Source organism: Podarcis bocagei, assembly GCF_964188305.1.
Source record: "Podarcis bocagei genome assembly, chromosome: 7".
NCBI classification, from domain to species: Eukaryota; Metazoa; Chordata; class Lepidosauria; order Squamata; family Lacertidae; genus Podarcis; species Podarcis bocagei.
The window spans coordinates 14,669,471-14,686,804 of NC_138132.1; the positions used below are offsets into that span (position 1 = coordinate 14,669,471).

At 40.9% G+C, this 17,334-nt stretch overlaps 1 protein-coding gene across 1 annotated transcript; it reads left to right on the top strand.

The window, feature by feature from the left end:
* Window positions 1-3,609: 3,609 nt before the first annotated feature.
* Window positions 3,610-7,692, top strand: LOC308591725 (phospholipase A2 inhibitor and Ly6/PLAUR domain-containing protein-like). Its single transcript, XM_081202623.1, has 5 exons — window positions 3,610-3,932; window positions 4,037-4,153; window positions 4,772-4,924; window positions 5,867-6,001; window positions 7,006-7,692. Exons 1-5 carry the CDS (start codon window positions 3,698-3,700, stop codon window positions 7,170-7,172), a joined length of 807 nt encoding a protein of 268 aa, XP_081058749.1. The 5' UTR covers window positions 3,610-3,697; the 3' UTR covers window positions 7,173-7,692.
* The last annotated feature ends 9,642 nt before the right edge of the window (window positions 7,693-17,334 follow it).

Sequence of the window (17,334 nt, forward strand, 5' to 3'; positions counted from 1 at the left end):
AGAAGAGAAAACTCCCTGGAACCCTGATGTTGGGAAAGATGGAGGGCACAAGGAGAAGGGGACGGCCTGGCATGCTCTGGTCCATGGGGTCATGAAGAGTCAGACACGACTAAATGACTAAAAAACAACAACAGAAAGTGTTGGATCTCTTCCTCAATGGATCCTCTTCCTCCATGGATCTCTTCCTCTATGGATCAGAGAGAGATCCGATGTTGGATTTCTGCTGCTGTGACAACTTCTGCAGCTTTTGTCGTACTGATGTTGAAATCTGTATACATACTGCAGGAAGTTGGCTTTAACAAATTGATATACTTTAAATATATGTGAAATAACATGGAAATTTACACAACAGGTGATTGTTGCTTTTTAGAACATCTTAGGACAAATGAATGTCTAAGCAACATATGCAACAAAATCTATCATACTTATTTTATAATTTAAGAAAATAGCAAAGATCACTTAGTCTATCCCAGATGCAGTGATTTTTTCCCTAGAAAAATAGGTGTCGGTACTCACCATGAAATTGCTACAGCAAGCACCACCCTTTTTAACAGGAACAAAAAGTGCAGGTATTGCATACCCATGGGTAACTGCTGAAAAAAAGCACTGCCCAGATGTAAGGTGATCAGTTCTATCCTGTTGATCAGCTTAAAGCTGCAGGCATCCACAGTAGCATTCAGGGCAAATGCAATTGAGACGTGCAAGGTGTTCACACCATGGCAGTCCAGGGGTGCAAAGTGGTAGTGATTCAAATACTTGTGTAGTGTGGAAGGTATGGTTAGGCAACAACTGGACTATAGTAGTTTCTGCAGACACTGACACCTGCATATCTATTACCCAAAAGCTTCTAGATCAAGTCCACCATCCTTCAGACCTTGTTTCGGGAAGCTTTTAATGTTTGATGTATTATAGTATTTTAATATTCTTTTGGAAGCCGCCCTAATCTACAAAAAACCTGATGGCTCCCTAGGACACACTATCTACCGGAAAAAAACACACACCAACCGCTACTTACATGCACAATCACACCACCACCCTGCACAAATAAACTCCGTAGCCAAGACTCTCATCTCCAGAACCAAACGCCTGGCTGACAAAGACCACTTGACAACTGAGTTACAGAATCTCTCAAATGTGTTAATCGCCAACGGATACCAACAAAACAGGGTTACGAAGCTAATCCAAAAAGAAACACCCCCCAAAAACCAAGACACAGAAGAAAACAATGGCATGGCCCTCCTTCCTTATATCAAGGGCACTACAGATAAAATTAGCAAAATCCTCCATAAACACAATATCAAAACAGCCTTTTGCACCAACCAAAAAATAGCTAATATCCTCAGAAACCCAAAAGATAAAATCCAGTTAGAAAACCAAGGGGTCTATGAAATACCCTGCAAAGTCTGCCCAGCCACGTACATTGGACAAACAAACAGACGAATAAATGCACGTATCGCAGAACACAAGAATGCCGTCAAAAAAGAAGAAAAAACTTCCTCTCTTTACCAACACATGAAAGAAACAGGACACGAAATTAATTTTGCAGATTCCAAATTGCTCTTTAACATGGAACATCACCACAAGAGAATAATCATGGAAGCCATCGAGATAGAGAAACACCCTCACAACATGAACAAGCGTGACGACACGTCCCGCCTGCCAGACATCTGGAAATTAGCCCTCCCCACAAAAACCGACACCAGAACCAGAGGCACACAGAACGCCATCTCCAATCAACCACACCAGACCCAAACCCAGACCCTCTCCACAGATAAATTACAGACACCATCCAGTAGCCAAACCATAGTGGCACCTCCGGATGCTGCACCCCCCTGCAATCCCTACACAGATCTGGCTGGCACAGGGCACAAAACCACAGCTCGCCCCTATACACGAAGCCAAGCCAGAGCACAACTAAGTGCAGTACAACCATCTTCTCAGAAAAACTCTTCACTAGCTCAAGAGGTCAAGACACGAAAGCTTTAGCAACTAATCCACACCTAATGACCCTACTAAGTGGTACTCAGAATATCACTCAAGAAATCACTCAAGATATCCCTCAAGTAATTAATGAACAAAAGAAGAAAAGGCACAATAACCTGGGAACTTCCTCTCTGCCCAGAACGTTGGAGGCTATACACCACACCCCCTCAACAGTATTTATAGGAACTCAAACACTGAGATCCTGCTCTGTTCTAGTAACAAGAAGCCGAAAGCACCAGCCTGAAGATGACGAGTGAGACCTCGTCGAAACGTCGCCTAGACACCCCAACTCTTACACGGGAAGATACCCGAAGACACCAAAACCTGCATTCCTGTACCCGTGAAAATCTACGAAAGCATATATATATATATATATATATATATATATATATATATATATATAATTAGTTTTTACATGTGCTTTCCAAACATTACATCACATTTTAAACAACATAACAAACCTTTGGCTATCACAGCCTAGGACTTCCATCAACCTCGACTGATGGTTTTCTTACTTCCTTTCTAATTTTGCGTTTTATTATTATAGTTATTGCTGTTGAATCCAAATCCTAAATAAACTCCTTCTTAGTCCTCCTTCGCAATAATACATATAGGTCTCCTTACAAAACTTATTGTAACCCTACAAGCGATGTCAATTGATTACAATTGTCTTTCAAATGTATCATGAATTTCTTCCAGTCCTTCAGGAAAGTCTGGTCTTGCTGGTTCTGAATTTTCCCAGTTAATTTTGCCAACTCAGCATAATCCATCAATTTCACCTGCCACTCTTCTTTTGTTCCTGCTTCCATCATTCGGTATTCTTGCTGCAGTTGTCGCATATAAAAACATTTTTTATCAAACTTTTGAATCTCTGTACCTACAATACCAAGTAAAATGGCTTCTTTTTTAATATATATATATATATATATTTCAACATCTTTTAAATCTCATTAGAAATCATTTCCCAGAAGTCCTTCACTTTCTTACATTCCCACCACATATGGTAAAAAGTACCTTCTTTTTCCTTACATTTCCAACATTTATTATTTGTTTTATACATTTTAGCTCATTTCACTGGTGTTATATACCATCTGTACATCATTTTCATTATATTTTCTATTAAAGCACTGCAGGCAGTAAAATTTATTCCCTCTCTCCATAATTTTTTCCAATTCTCTAATTGTATATTATGACCAATATCTTTAGCCCAATGTATCATAACTGATTTAACTTTTTCATCTTTCAAATGCCATTCCAATAATAATTTATACATTTTAGATAATATTTTAACTTTATTATTTAATAATTCTAATTCAAATCTCGATTTTATATATCCAAATCCATTTTTTCTTTTTATCATCTTTAAACATTTCATTAATTTGAAGATAATGGAACCAGTCATTCACAAAAACTTTGACCTCCTCATAAGGTTTTGATTTCCATTGGTTATCCATCTCCTTCACTAATTGTTAATAGGTGGCCCAATTTTTACTCATATTTATCTTTTTCACACTCATTGCCTAAAGAGGCGATAGTCATCATGGTGTCTTACATTCTAATAAATGCTTATATCTATCTCACACATCATACAATGACTTTCAAAATATGTGGTTCCCAAATCCTTTATGAGCTTTTACCTTATCATACCAAAAATGTGTGTGCCATCAAAGATGAATAAATCAGCCAATTTCAGCATGGAGCTTTGAATTTCACTATGTCCCTCTGCGTCTTCTTGGCAAACACACAGCCCCCACTCCCAGACCTTACTGAACCATTTGTTCCCAAGAGTTGCCCACATCATGAATCTATAGCCTTTAAATATCTCCACATAAGACTCTACCTGCATCAGTTCTCTGCCTTGGTACATCTCTGCTCTGAGTCACCAAATCTTTCAAGAATGCAGAAAGCACTTCTGAGTGCCTGCCTCCTCTTGGCCCTGCTTTCTCCAGGTAAGAATCAACCTGCAGAATTGGATTCTTTTAATCATCTTTTAATGACACTGAAAAGACCATTAAGGAAATCTGCTGCAATAACCTCTATCTCCTTTATGCAGCAACATCTCTGATTTGTTCCTCCTGTCAGAGTAATGCAACTTCATGTAAAGGTGGAAAATCTGAGATTTGTCACTCTAATCCAATCTGTGTCTCTGGTGTTCTGGATAATAATATAGGTGAGCTGGAACTTTTCACTTATACTTGTTCACCCCAATAAATGTTGTTCATGTGCAAATTAATATAATGTATAGATTATTACTTGCATCTAAAACCCAACTTTTTTCCAAAGAGCACTATGTGCTGTACATGGTTTTGGTACCAGTTGCAGTGTCACCCTCCCCTGTGTGAGGTGTGATAGAATGAACTCACTCACAAAATGATCTAGATTAAAAATGGCCACAAATTTATTGATTACTGGTGTAGGTAGACTTTTGGCTCTGGCTTTGGTTATAAATCCATTCCAGTTGCCTACTGAAGGGGTGAAACCACAGGGTCATGTCATGAAATATGGCCTCTCACCAGCCACCAATCTACCCAGATTGACTTGCTAAGGCCATCGCTGGGAACGGAGACTTCCATCGAGACCCTTCTAATGAGGTACCCTGATTACGCTGCTGGTTCAGCACAGGGTAATTAGGTTCATCCATTGATTCAAGAACTGTGCATTACGTAGTTTTTCATGGAAGAGTAAAGAATTTAGTTAATAGGAACCATCATTAAAAATAAATACATTTGGAGGGAATTAATCAGAATTCTTGCAGATCTTGTGATTTGTTTCCTTTTGTTCTTCACAGTTCAACAGTATAAAGTGGCAACTTACCGGGGATGTGGTCATTCCAAACGTTGCCACTCAGGTGATTACAGTTTAACTTCAGCCAATGGTAAATACCTCCAGATGAAGGTCTTCTGCTGTGGAACATACAAGTGTAATAAGGAACCTCTCTATGGTGAGTTTCTGCATCTCTGAAAGTTAATGGCTTATTAACCCGTCATATAACTTCCACCCAGTTACAGGCAAAGTATAGCATCTTTGTTTTTCAGTCCATTCAGACACTAGGTGCAAGGGTCTAATAAGTATCTACAACTGATCTTTGAATCGTTCAAGTTACAAAAAAGGAGATTCCACCTAAACTTCAGGTAAAACTTTCTCACAGTAAGAGTTGTTTTACTGTGGAATGTTCTCAATCAGGACATTGTGGAATCACCTTATTTGAGGTTTTGAAGCAGAGATTGGATGGCCATCTGTCCTGGAGGCTTTAGCTCGGTATCCTGCATTACAGGGGGTTGGACTAGATGACCCTTAGGGTCCCTTCCAGCTCAACAGTTCTGTGATGAATCTGGAATGGATGAAGTAGATGGTCTCCTCTTAGGACACAGAATACTTTAGTCCTCTTTATTCATCAGTCATACTTTATATGCATAAGGGCTGGGGCTGGAGGCAGAGAAAGAGAAAATAATATGGAAAATCTTGACACAGCTCTAAAAAATTTGGGGTCTGCGTCTGCTGACTACTTGCTTGCACCCATAGTAAGAGAAATGACCTCCAAGAGAATGCAGCTGACTGTAGCTTCAAATACCCATATAGCTTTGAATACCCATAAACTGTAGCTTTGAATACCCATATACAAAGTGAGAACTGTGGAAAATAGAATGAAAATGAGCATGCCTGAGAAAAGATGAAAAACAAAATCTTTATTTATAGACACTCAGCAGTTGTGCCTTTTCTGCAAAGTTGATGGCCAAAGTAGGGCACAATGTGGAGATAGCAAGTCCAGGTAAGATCAGAAGTTACTAGAAAGCATGAAATAAATGAAATAAAGTTAGCAGTAATGAGAAGGGGGGGGAATGATGTTTATCAATATACTGACTGTAGGCATTTACTTTGGTAGTTCCACCTCGTGAGGATCTTTCCCCCAATGGTCTATGGTGCCCAGCCTGCTTCGGCCAAACCTGCGAAGGTCAGGGGACTGTCAGCTGCCTTGGCAATGAGACCAAGTGCATTGATTATTCTAGCGGGGCTATATGTGAGTAATATTTCCAATCAGCTAATAAAATCTGCTCCTCTGTCTCCTTATCACTGCCAGAAAAGCAATGTCTAATCTTTGTTTGCTTTTTATATGTGTTATGTGTATGTAGCTTTGATTTCTTTCTCTGAGGAACAGGAGGATGCTCTAGTCCTGTTTCATATTCCAATCTACCCCTGTTACAATTGTGTAAGAGCTAGAGGGGACAGGCTCACTCATGGGCAGGGGTTTGCATTGTGTGGGGTGTTTACAAAGGTACAGTAGGCTCCTCACAGCACACTTTTGTCCTCTAATGGACAAGGGGCATCAAAAAATAGGGATACAAGGGGGGGGGTGTAGGACCAGATAGCACTGTTCTGCCTTGAAAGCATTGGTTCAGTGTGTAGAAATCATTTATAGTCTATGGGTTGAAGTAGAATGGTAATTTCTACATCTGATACAAGCTGATGCAACCTGAGAATTTCCAGCTGACAAGTTTCTATTCTCTTTTGGATTCCAATCTACCGCTGTTAAAATTACTTAAGAACTAGAGACAGACTCACTCAGGGGCAGGGTTTTGCATTGTGTGGGGAGCATAAACAAGTACAGCAGGCTCCTTACAGCACACCCTTTTCCTCAAATGTGCAAGGGGCATCAGGGCGGAGGGATACAAGGGAAGGTGCAGAACCAGCCGGCACATAACTGCTCCTCTGCATAGCAGTATGAACCATTGGGTGCTGGTCCAGGAGGACTGTGTCTTGCCACACACCTTGGCCAAAAGTTGAAAAGAAAGGAGGCTGGGAGAAAGGCAAGTGGGTATAGCCTTGGTAAAAGTGACACATTTGGCCACCTGCTGGGCTTCATTGGTTCACTGGTTAAGTTTCCTAAGGCATGCACTAGTGGTGACTGGCTGACAGATTAATCCTACCATGTGTTGGTTCCAAACACACTAAGCTTTTATAAACATGGTCTTCCCTAGGACCTAATAAAGAACTCCTACACACCTTATACTTTTTATTTCCCAGATGTATATGGTTTCCTTCCGCCACTGACACTCAAAGGCTGTGCAACTGAAGACATGTGTGCCCTTAATGGAAAAAGATTTTCATATGGCTATCTTCACTTAGAGCGGATTGTAACCAAATGCTCTGATGCTAAGAAAGCCTCAGAGCAGATCGTTCTTGAAGGGTAGATAGGAGAGAGGAAAGCTCTCCTCCTTGTCAATTCCATTGTTCATGGTACCAGCAGAATATAATAACAGCTTATGTTGAGAGGAGGGGCTGAGGCCTACTGGGTTTTCTTTTTCACTGTTTGTGAAATTCATGATCAAAATAAACTCTTCTGACATATCTGTATTCTTTATCTGTATGTTTTATATATGCAGAATGTGTGGAATGATGAGAAAGGGTATTTGACAGGATATATGAGAATTGGCTTTGTGTTTTATTCAGCCCTACTTGCTTCTACTGCTAAATTTACATGGTAGCACAAAACCTCTCACACACAAATGCCTCTGTCCTAAAACAGATATTTATTGGAAGATCCGTCAGCCAGTCATAGGCAGTCTAAGCATTAGACTGGTCAGTTGTGCATCACAAGACAGGGGAAATGTATCTCCAAAGAAGAGATCGCAGGTTTGCATAATATTCATCTTTGCTGATTTTTCTCTATAAATTCAAATTCATAATCTAGAAATTCATCTCACTATAGTGGTGCAGGCTTAATTTTGAACTGTTTGCCTGCCCACTTAGTCCTCCCAATTCTAGTGGCTGATGGAAAGCCCTATTCTCTCTGCTTATTGTTCTTGGTCTTTAAACCAGAACTGGACCAGAGAAGCTTTCAAATGAAGGACGCCTTGAAGGAGCGGGTTGTCTTCTGACTGTTCATCTAATTCAGGACTGCCTTCTACAAAGATAGACATATGACTCACCCATAAGACATATAATTGCAATGACAAAGTTGACAGATGTTTAGAGACAGATTGAAATACAATTTGAATGGATTAATAGAACAAAGTGCTCCTAGGTTTGAATCAGGTCACTGGACCAAGTGGTGCCTTCTTCAAACAGAAAATGAAAAGTACCTGAAAGTAAAGAGTTACAGATAGGTAGCCGTGTTGGTCTGCCATAGTATAAAAAAAAAAAAAAAAATTCCTTCCAGTAGCACCTTAAAGTTAGTTCTTGGTATAAGCTTTCGTGTGCATGCACACTTCTTCAGATACACTGAAACAGAAGTTGCCAGATCCTTCTATATAGTGAGAAGGTGGGGAGGGGTATTACTCAGAAGGGTGGTGGGAATGGGAGATTGGCAGATAAAGACTTTGTGACAAAGTAAAATAAAGCCAATGCTTAATTCATCCATTCTTGACATGTACTCTTATTATTAACCCCTGGTGATGCTGATTAGGGCTGCAGTGCTCATCAGAGACATTTGAAGCCAACCCCCCCCCCTCTCTCTCTCTCTGTGTGTGTGTGTGCTGATATTGGAATTTGAAGAACAAAAGGTTCCTTTTTACTTTTGTGGCAAAATAAAAAAGGGAGGGAGAGACAGAATGAGGTGGGCATGTTTTTGCCATGGAATTTGCAAGATTTGTTTTCTGGGTCAGTAGCAATCTTACTTCTGAACATATAAACTTCAAGTATCAACACACTGATTTTCATTCCCTTGGGAGTCGATGATCTCATCATTCTGACAATTTTTATCTTTGTAAGTGAAGCAGGCTGGGCACTACAGACCATTCAGGGTAAGAGCATTGGTATCTGGAAGTGCCAAAATAAAACATACTGTTAGCATATGTAATTGTTTTATCTGTCTTTATATTTGCATGTTATATGGTAGTCATGCTTCCAAGAGCATTTTGGTTTTGTAGGGGCAGCTGCAAGCATTCGTAAATGAGAAGAATGTTCTAAACTCATTCCAACATGGATTCACATCTGGTTATGGGACAGATGCACCCTTGGTCACCAAAATTTAGGACATTTAACAGAAGTGTGGCAGGAGGAATGTGACTCTGCTTCTCCTGCTTGATCTCTCTGTGCCTTTTGATAAGATTGAGCATGTCACCCTCCTTTATCGGCTCTGCAAAATTTGATTTGTGGGCTCTATGCTACATTGGATCCAATGCTATCTATGTGGTACTGCTTTCCCCAGTGCAATTTTCTGTCAACTGCATACTGTGTCCATAGCAAGTGAGGGGCAAACCATAGAAAGGAACACAGGAGATCTCTCTTGAGTTGAAATAGTCCAGAACCTGTATTGATTACAGGTGTATGCTTTGACCAAGGCATTGGATATGGATCCAGTATCAAGTAACCCACCTGTTGGCTGATGAACAGGATGGGTTCAAGCCAGAGTTGTGAGGTCACTCCTGGCATGGACCAGGTGATATGATCTTGCTTGAACCTCCATTGGGAGGGTTGTCATGACCCACTGGGCCCTGTGTGGGCTCACAGACAAAGGCTCCCCTCCTCAACCCATCCCAATGCCCTATCCTCCCTAGCTGTCAAGGTTGCTGCAAAATAGGTGAAAACCTGCAGAGCGGCCATTTTGCCTGCAGGAATTCCCCCCCCCCCCGGGGTCTTAAAATGGTGACCGAACAAATCACACCAATGTATGGAAATGGAAATTGACTATAACTGGGGAAATGACCTGTAATGCAATAGTGCTGAAAGGAAATAAAGAATGGATGCCTTTTTCCCCATTCTGTGGCCATTTACTTCATATCTTAGCTAAAAGCCTCTAAACAATGTATTATCTGCAGCATCACTGCAAACCCAGATGTTGTGGCCATGTCATGAACTTCTTGATGCTATGGTTGGAGAAGCTGACCACAGTTTGGATGGATGCTTCCATACAACCCTGATGGAATAACCAGATAATTTTGTAGAGAATCTAAGAGAGAAACAAATGTTATAAAGGTATGAATATTTATGTGGTAGCTGCCAAGATTTCAGAGTGGGTGTGTTTGTATATGTGTGTATCTTGTTTATGTGATATTTTGTAATACATTTATGAAAACAATTAAAATATACATTGTTGGAAAAATGGTCAGGTACCAGAAATAAAGTTGGTTTCCAGTAGAAGGGGGAATTCAGGGCATATGGATGAGGTTGGTACAGAAGAAGGGTGTGAAGCAGGTGTAAACGACTAGCTTGGTTCAAGTCAAGACAGTGTGACCAAAGGCAAGCAGTCCAAATAACTCAAAGTATCTTCACTCCTTCCCAAGAATCTGATGCGATTGAAACAAGTAGAAATAAAGTTGCAGAAAATGATTTCATCAGTTCTTGGTAATCACTTTATAGTAAATGTACAAGATTCAGTAAATATCTCTTTGTCCTTGGCATCTATCAATACCCCTGAGCTATGTTTGGCTTTCCCACCTAGGCAGTCCTTTTTCTGGGGCATGGAAGATGATAAAAATATATTCTCCTTCCATCTGAGTAAGATTCCACACCAAAAAAGAGCAAAGACAGAGGCATTGTCTCATTGCAAATACATCCCTTTATCCAAGAAAAACCCAGCAGCTTCCCATAGGCATTGGACACCTGAGTAGCAGCAGTAGTAGTTCACATTTGTGTAACAAATTATGGCCAGCAGTCAGTCTCTGAGAACATTGTTGGTGGTCATAGCATTGTGAGAAGATACTAAAAAATTGGGGGAATAATCAGAAGGCCTCAGGTTGGATGGTCGTGTGTCATTTAAGATTCAGTTGAGAATCCTGTATTGCAGCGGGTTGTACAAAATGGTGCTCAGAGTACCTTCCAACTCTATAACTCTATTCTTCTAGGATTTTATGATTCAGTGACTTAGAGGCCTTCTCAGAGCAAGAATCTAAGTAGGAGCTGTCCATGTGCCTACAATAACCCAACCACATTACCCCCAACACCAGTACAAGGCCTTGCTTGTTGGCTGAAAATCTGCTGTACCCTCACTATCCAAAACATTATTGGATTCTTTGAGGCATCTCTGCTCTAAACCTGCTATGAAGTGCAAGCCTTAAATATACTGAATAAAAGTCACACTCTTTTTTTGATTTTAATAGAGGATACTAATAAAAATGAAAGGCTTGCAGTAGCCCGGCTACACATATCACATATCATTCTGAGAGTTTCTCAGTTTAGTGGACACTTGAAAACAGTGGAACAGATGGAGTCAGTATTTTAAAAAAGATCGCTAAGGAAGTTGCTGCAGATAGAGCACTGGGTCCATTCATCACTCCTTGCATGCCTTCCCCCTGGTCAAATAATACTATTAAGCGGGTGAATTTTGGGAAATAGTCTTTCAGTAAATTAATTCAGTTGCTACCTTCTCTAGCACTGAGATCAGTCAGAGGCACTCAATGTACTCTGCACAGCACCTGCTAAAAACATTCTTGTTTAGACAAGCAGACTGAGATGCTTAGAAAGTTGTTGCCGTTTTAATCTGTTTTAGTATTTTAACTCTTGTATATTCTGATGATTTCTCATATTTATCTGTTTGTAACTGCTGCTTTTTTTCTTTTACATTCAAGTCATGTATAAATCTTAGGAAATAATGTATAAGTAAAACAGCATTGCTGGATATTTGGGATGGACCAAAGGGGAAACGGAGCAATGTAAAGCTAAAGAACGATTGAAATAAATTTTTAAGTTATATTGACGGTAATTTGGGAATTAAGAAAATCACAGTGGACGGAATTTAAAACCTGTGATGTAGAGAGTTAATACAATACAACTGCAGAAAGGTTATAAGTTTACCTAACCTAAACCGAGATGGAAGGAAGCCAATGAGTAATGTCTGTAAGTTTGTTTCTTTCATGTTAATATGTGTTAGTATGATCTTTATTTTCTATTCTTTTTCTTTTCTCTCTTTTACTTTTCTTTTAATCTTACCTTTTAAATGTCTGTGTGTTTGTTGATGTAGTTTGCAAGAATTCAATAAAAATTATTTTAAAAAGGGGGAAACAGAGCAGGAAAAGTGTTTGTTTGGTTTTTCTTAGTTTGACCTTAGAAAACACATTACTACAATTTTTATTTTTCATTTTTTAATAAATAAAGAAGCACAGTTTGACTATGCTAGTATCTGGGTAGCTTACAATGTTTTTATTTCTCAGTTTTTTTCAAACGTATAATTAAAATTTCCCTACATAAGTGTAACAGAGAGGAACTGTGCATTGTTGTATGTTAAGATATGGTAGCATGTGCTATTGTCAAGTTCTCTCTTATCGAGGTTTGTATTATTGAGTATTTTTTTACCAGAATAGTAGCAGTGTGTGTTTAATGAACTGAAAGCAACCAAGCACCTTGTGATATCTCAAGCACTAGCAACTTAAGATAGAAAAAGCAAAAAATGGTGATAAATATTGACCCAAGATGGTTTAACTGAAAGAACTTCTAAATGTGCAAATCAAGCTATTATAAAGTGCATTTTGCCTCTAGTGGTACAGCTACAATTAAGCTCCTGAATTTTGCATGTGATGGTTATTAAATATATATTAACAATTTTGTAATCAGATAATTTGTTTTTCAGAAACACAAATTTTGACAGATAGTACACGTCTTTCATATCCAACTTGGCATCAGGGCCACATGAGCCTCAGGGCAATAGCTAGGAAAACAGCTTCAGTGGAGCATAGGGAGAGATACCAATGGAGATGTGATTTTCTAAGAAACTTCACATTTAATTCTGGCCTTGGAATTCCAAGTTGATTGATACAATTTGATGGGAATTCCATGAAGATTTTGTGGACCCCTCTTCCACTCACTCCCAGCATTGATTTAATAGGAATGCATGTCAGCAAACAAAACCACAGCCCACCTGAAGATCTGTGCTAAACTCAAACAGTCTTCTTTTTTCCAGCTGTCTACTTCTTTGGGACTTGTATCCCCACATTTGAGCTACTATGGAAGCTCGTTGTTTCCCTTACTTTCAAAACTGTCATTCAGTGTGTCAGTGCTTTTATAAATTGCAGGGAGTTGGACAATACCCTCTGCGCTCATCCATGAGCCAGAAAATCCAATGAAATGTAGGAAAATATGGATGATGTAGATAAATAAATAGATGTTGAGTGAGACAGCTTTCCCATGTTCTGATGCTGTTAGGGGGTGAAAATAATCACCCCGGGACTTTCTCTCTAAGCTCCTGACTATTCCTCTTCTTCTGAAACTGCACACAGGGCCAGTGGCGTAGCGTGGGGGGTGCCAGGGGTGCCAGCCGCACCGGGCGCAACATCTGCGGGGGGCGCGAGTCCAGAGGGAAGGGACAAGTTCCTTCCTCGGCCGGGCGCCCCGCCGCCGCTGCCGCCAGCCTTGCGCCCTAGCGCGCGCGCGCCCCCCGCCGCCGCTGCGGCTGCGCTCCACTCACTGCTCGCAGGAGGAGCAGCCGTACGACGCGCCTCGTTTTTGCAATCTCCAGATCGTTGCGCGCCGCGCGTCGTTGTCTTGCGAGGGAAGCGCTGAGGACTTCCGACGTGCTCCTCCAGAAAAGGATGGCCAGAAAAAGCGATGTGGGGGCCGGCCCTGTGGGGCTGCTGGGGCTGAGCGTGGGTCTCGCCCTCCTGCAGCTCCTCGGAGGGGGGGTCACCGCCGCGACGCTGAAGGGCAGCGCTTACCAGGGGCTGCTGGTCGCCATTCACCCCTCCGTCCCCCAAGAGGCGAAAATCGTCTCCAGCCTTAAGGTAAAAGATGAAGGGAGGAGGCAACCAGTGCTGTTGCCAATGGACCCTTCGCGCATCTGGTGATGGGAAGCGGACCCCAGGGCGAAGGGACCCCGCAAGGTCATCCAGCCCAACCCCGCAATGCAGGCATCGCAGATAAGACCTGATGGCTCTGCCCACCTACCAGTGGTGTAGCGTGGGGGGTGCAGGGGGGGCGGCCGCACCGGGCGCAACATCTGGGGGTTAGGGTTAGGGGGCGCAAATCCACGGGTTAGGGGGCGCAAATTACTTGCCTTGCCCCGGGTGCTGACAACCCACGCTACGCCACTGCACAGGGCTCAATGATGCTTGCTTGTTTCTGGCCATTGTGTGCAGGATCATGGACAACTCCAAGAGAGCAACTTGCACTCATGAAAGCTGGGGCCAAACGGAGACCTTCTGTGGATGCATCTTTTTAAACCCTCCTAAATACCTCCCATCATGCCTAAAGACTGTATCTTCCTGTTTGTGCAATGATCTCCCCAGGGAGCCTTTCCTGTCACCTTCATAAAGTATCTTTAGGTGTCAGGCAATATACATCTAACCAGACATTTGGATGATTAGACACTTTGATAGCCCCCAACATCCCATTGAGGGAAATTGGGACATAACCCGACCCCTCCAAAACTTAAAACCACCCCACCACCAACGTCTGCCTGAACTTTGCACAGATACATCCACCCCCAGTGACCCCCAATTCCTGTTGGACCCATCAATGGAGGCGTGGCACCTCAAGAATTTAAAACCACCCAATAGCAGACAATTCTGGCCTTTCTGCTACATATGAAGGCAAACCACTTTACATCAAAGTGGTATTATTTGTTCACTTTCATAATTACACTATTGTGTTGACTCACGTCCCAGGTTTTTGATCGGCTTATGAGATTTTAGGGGTTTAAGAACTATACCCATTTTATAAATAAATATTAACATTCTCATTCACTGATTCAACCACTCTTTCCAATGCTCTGATGAGGGACTAATGTGAACATTTGTTTTTCCTTTTCCTGATTTGCCCACTTTCCCACGATGTGTCACACCAAATTATTGTGCCTATAGGAAAATAGGAAACCATCCTCCAGGAATTATAATAACAGCTGCCTTAAATATTTTCTCAAGGGCCATGCAAATAAGTGTTATAATGCTTCACAAATCTCATACCACCTTGATACAAAATAAAAAAATTCCTTCCAGTAGCACCTTAAAGACCTACTAAGTTAGTTCTTGGTGTGAGCTTTCGTGTGCATGCAGACTTCTTCAGATGCCATGATACAGTGTTGGAGAAATTAATAATCTCATAAAACTTTATTTTTATGATTCCATTTTCATTTGAGTCAACGGCATAGCTAAGCCAAAAAGGCCTGTACCTGCCTTTTACAGTACTGAACTAACTGCTTTTAGTTACCTTAATCAATGAATGCCCATTCCAGAAAACTAAAAAGAATAAAGTGTTAAAATCCATGGTGGCCATTGTATGCATGAAAGGAGAATTAGCTAGACATAGCAATTCTGATTCATCTTGAATTGTTTTGTGGACAGAGAACATTGGAAGTATTTTAATGAACAAGAGAATTGGTCAAAGTCTTAATCCCACCATTAGTCAAAATCTTTTCCCACTACTGTCCCACTTTTCATCTTTCTATTTCAACTGGCATGCAACATTCTGGGGCTTCTGACATACCTAGTCCTCGTTGGGCTGTTTGGAGTTTGGGTGTTTGCCTGTTGTTGTTTTCTTTGAATTGTTTTGTTTGCTTAAGATGTTTTGTACTTCTGCACAGCAGCTAATGGGACATGGAACAGTGTGCTGCATATCATCTTTGATAGTCAGAGTACTATTAAGTGGCTGAATTTTGGGTAATAGTCTTTCAGGAAAATAATTCAGTTACTCTGCAGGATTTTTTGCTAGTACTTTTTCTAGCACTGAGAACAGTCAGGGGCACTCACTCCAATATTCAGTGCACGTCACAATGTCCCTAACACTGTCCAATTCCCTCGAGTGCTATCTAGCTTGGCTACTTCAGCAGTCCCCTGTGCCATATCTTGAGTCTTTAGCTGTCCTTTGATTTGAGGCATGGGGGATTTTTTTTTAAAAAAATACTCATGTGAAGCAAGTTAGAACCCATCCTGAGTTATAGGAAAGGCTGCAGTACTGGTTTTTTTCAGTATATTGCTTTGTCCATCAAGTCCACAATAACTTCCCATGGTCCCTTGGACATTGAGGTAATACAGAGATAGCAAACAGTTGCAGAGCAATTGTCCTTATTTCTTCTGAATAGAACCAATGTGTTGCAGAGCTTTTAATTAGAGGGAGCCATGCTAGCACTTGTGGTGGGGCTGTCCAAGAAGAGAACTTTGGGGGTGTATGGAAATACATTCAGAAATGTATAATATTGTATATATAAGGTTTTATGGGAACAATCCTCCCCCATCAATTTGTTAGTTTTACAAAAGGCGTTGAAGGGTTATCCAGACCTAGATAATAGTGCTTACAATTTTAAACGTTTTAGGACTCTGTGTCATATATACTCATATTAGTCTGAGAGTTTATCAGTTTAGGCAAAGCTTGAAATCAGTGGAACAGATGCAGGTCATTATTTTAAAAAAGATTGCTTCCCCTGGTCAAATCACTGAGAAAAGTCAGGAGCACTCACTGTATTCTGCTTAGCACCTGCTAAAAACATTCTTGTTTAGACAAGCCTACTGAAAGGCTTAGAAAGTTTTTGCAATTTTAATCTGTTTTAGTATTTTAACTCTTGTATATTCTGATTTTTATCAAATTTAAATTTAAAATTTGTATGATAAATCTGAAATATATTTGACATACTTGCAAGTGGGGCTTTAATGTTTTATATAGACTTACTGTTCCATCTCCACCCAATATACCTTTAAGTTCATAAACACCTCACAAAAACTCCTGCATTGACTTCTATCACTTTAATGCAGTGACAACTCTGAAATGCTCCTACTGTCATTGTAATGCAATCCCATGTGAAGGCGATACACCTGAGGTCTGCAGTTCCACCCTCCCCTGTGCAATGAGTACTGTGGGGTGAAATAGAATGAACTTACACAGACAATGATCTGGATTAAAAATGATGTAGGTGGAATTTGGGCTCAGGCATTGGCTGTATATCCATTTCAGAGCATCCATGTAATATAAAGCTAACATGAGTTACGAGTAAATTGTAGAATAATTATATAGAAATAAATTCTGAGAAGTGTCTGGCAACAGCTAATGGAACTCAAAGATGAATAAATCAGCCAATTTTGGCACAGAGCTGTGAATTTCGCTATGTCCCTCTGTGTCTTCTTGGCAAACACACAGTACCCACCCCCAGACCTGAATGAACCATTTTTTCTCCAAGAGTTGCCCACATCATGAATCTATAGCCTTTGTGGTGTAGTGGTTAAGAGCGGTAGTCACGTAATCTGGGAAACCGGGTTCGCATCTCCGCTCCTCCACATGCAGCTGCTGGGTGACCTTGGGCCAGTCACACTTCTGTGAAGTCTCTCAGCCCCACTCACCTCACAGAGTGTTTGTTGTGGGGGAGGAAGGGAAAGGAGAATGTTAGCCGCTTTGAGACTCCTGAAGGGGAGTGAAAGGCGGGATATCAAATCCAAACTCTTCTTCTTCTTCTTCTTAAATATCTCCATGTAAGACTCTACCAGCACCAGTTCTCTG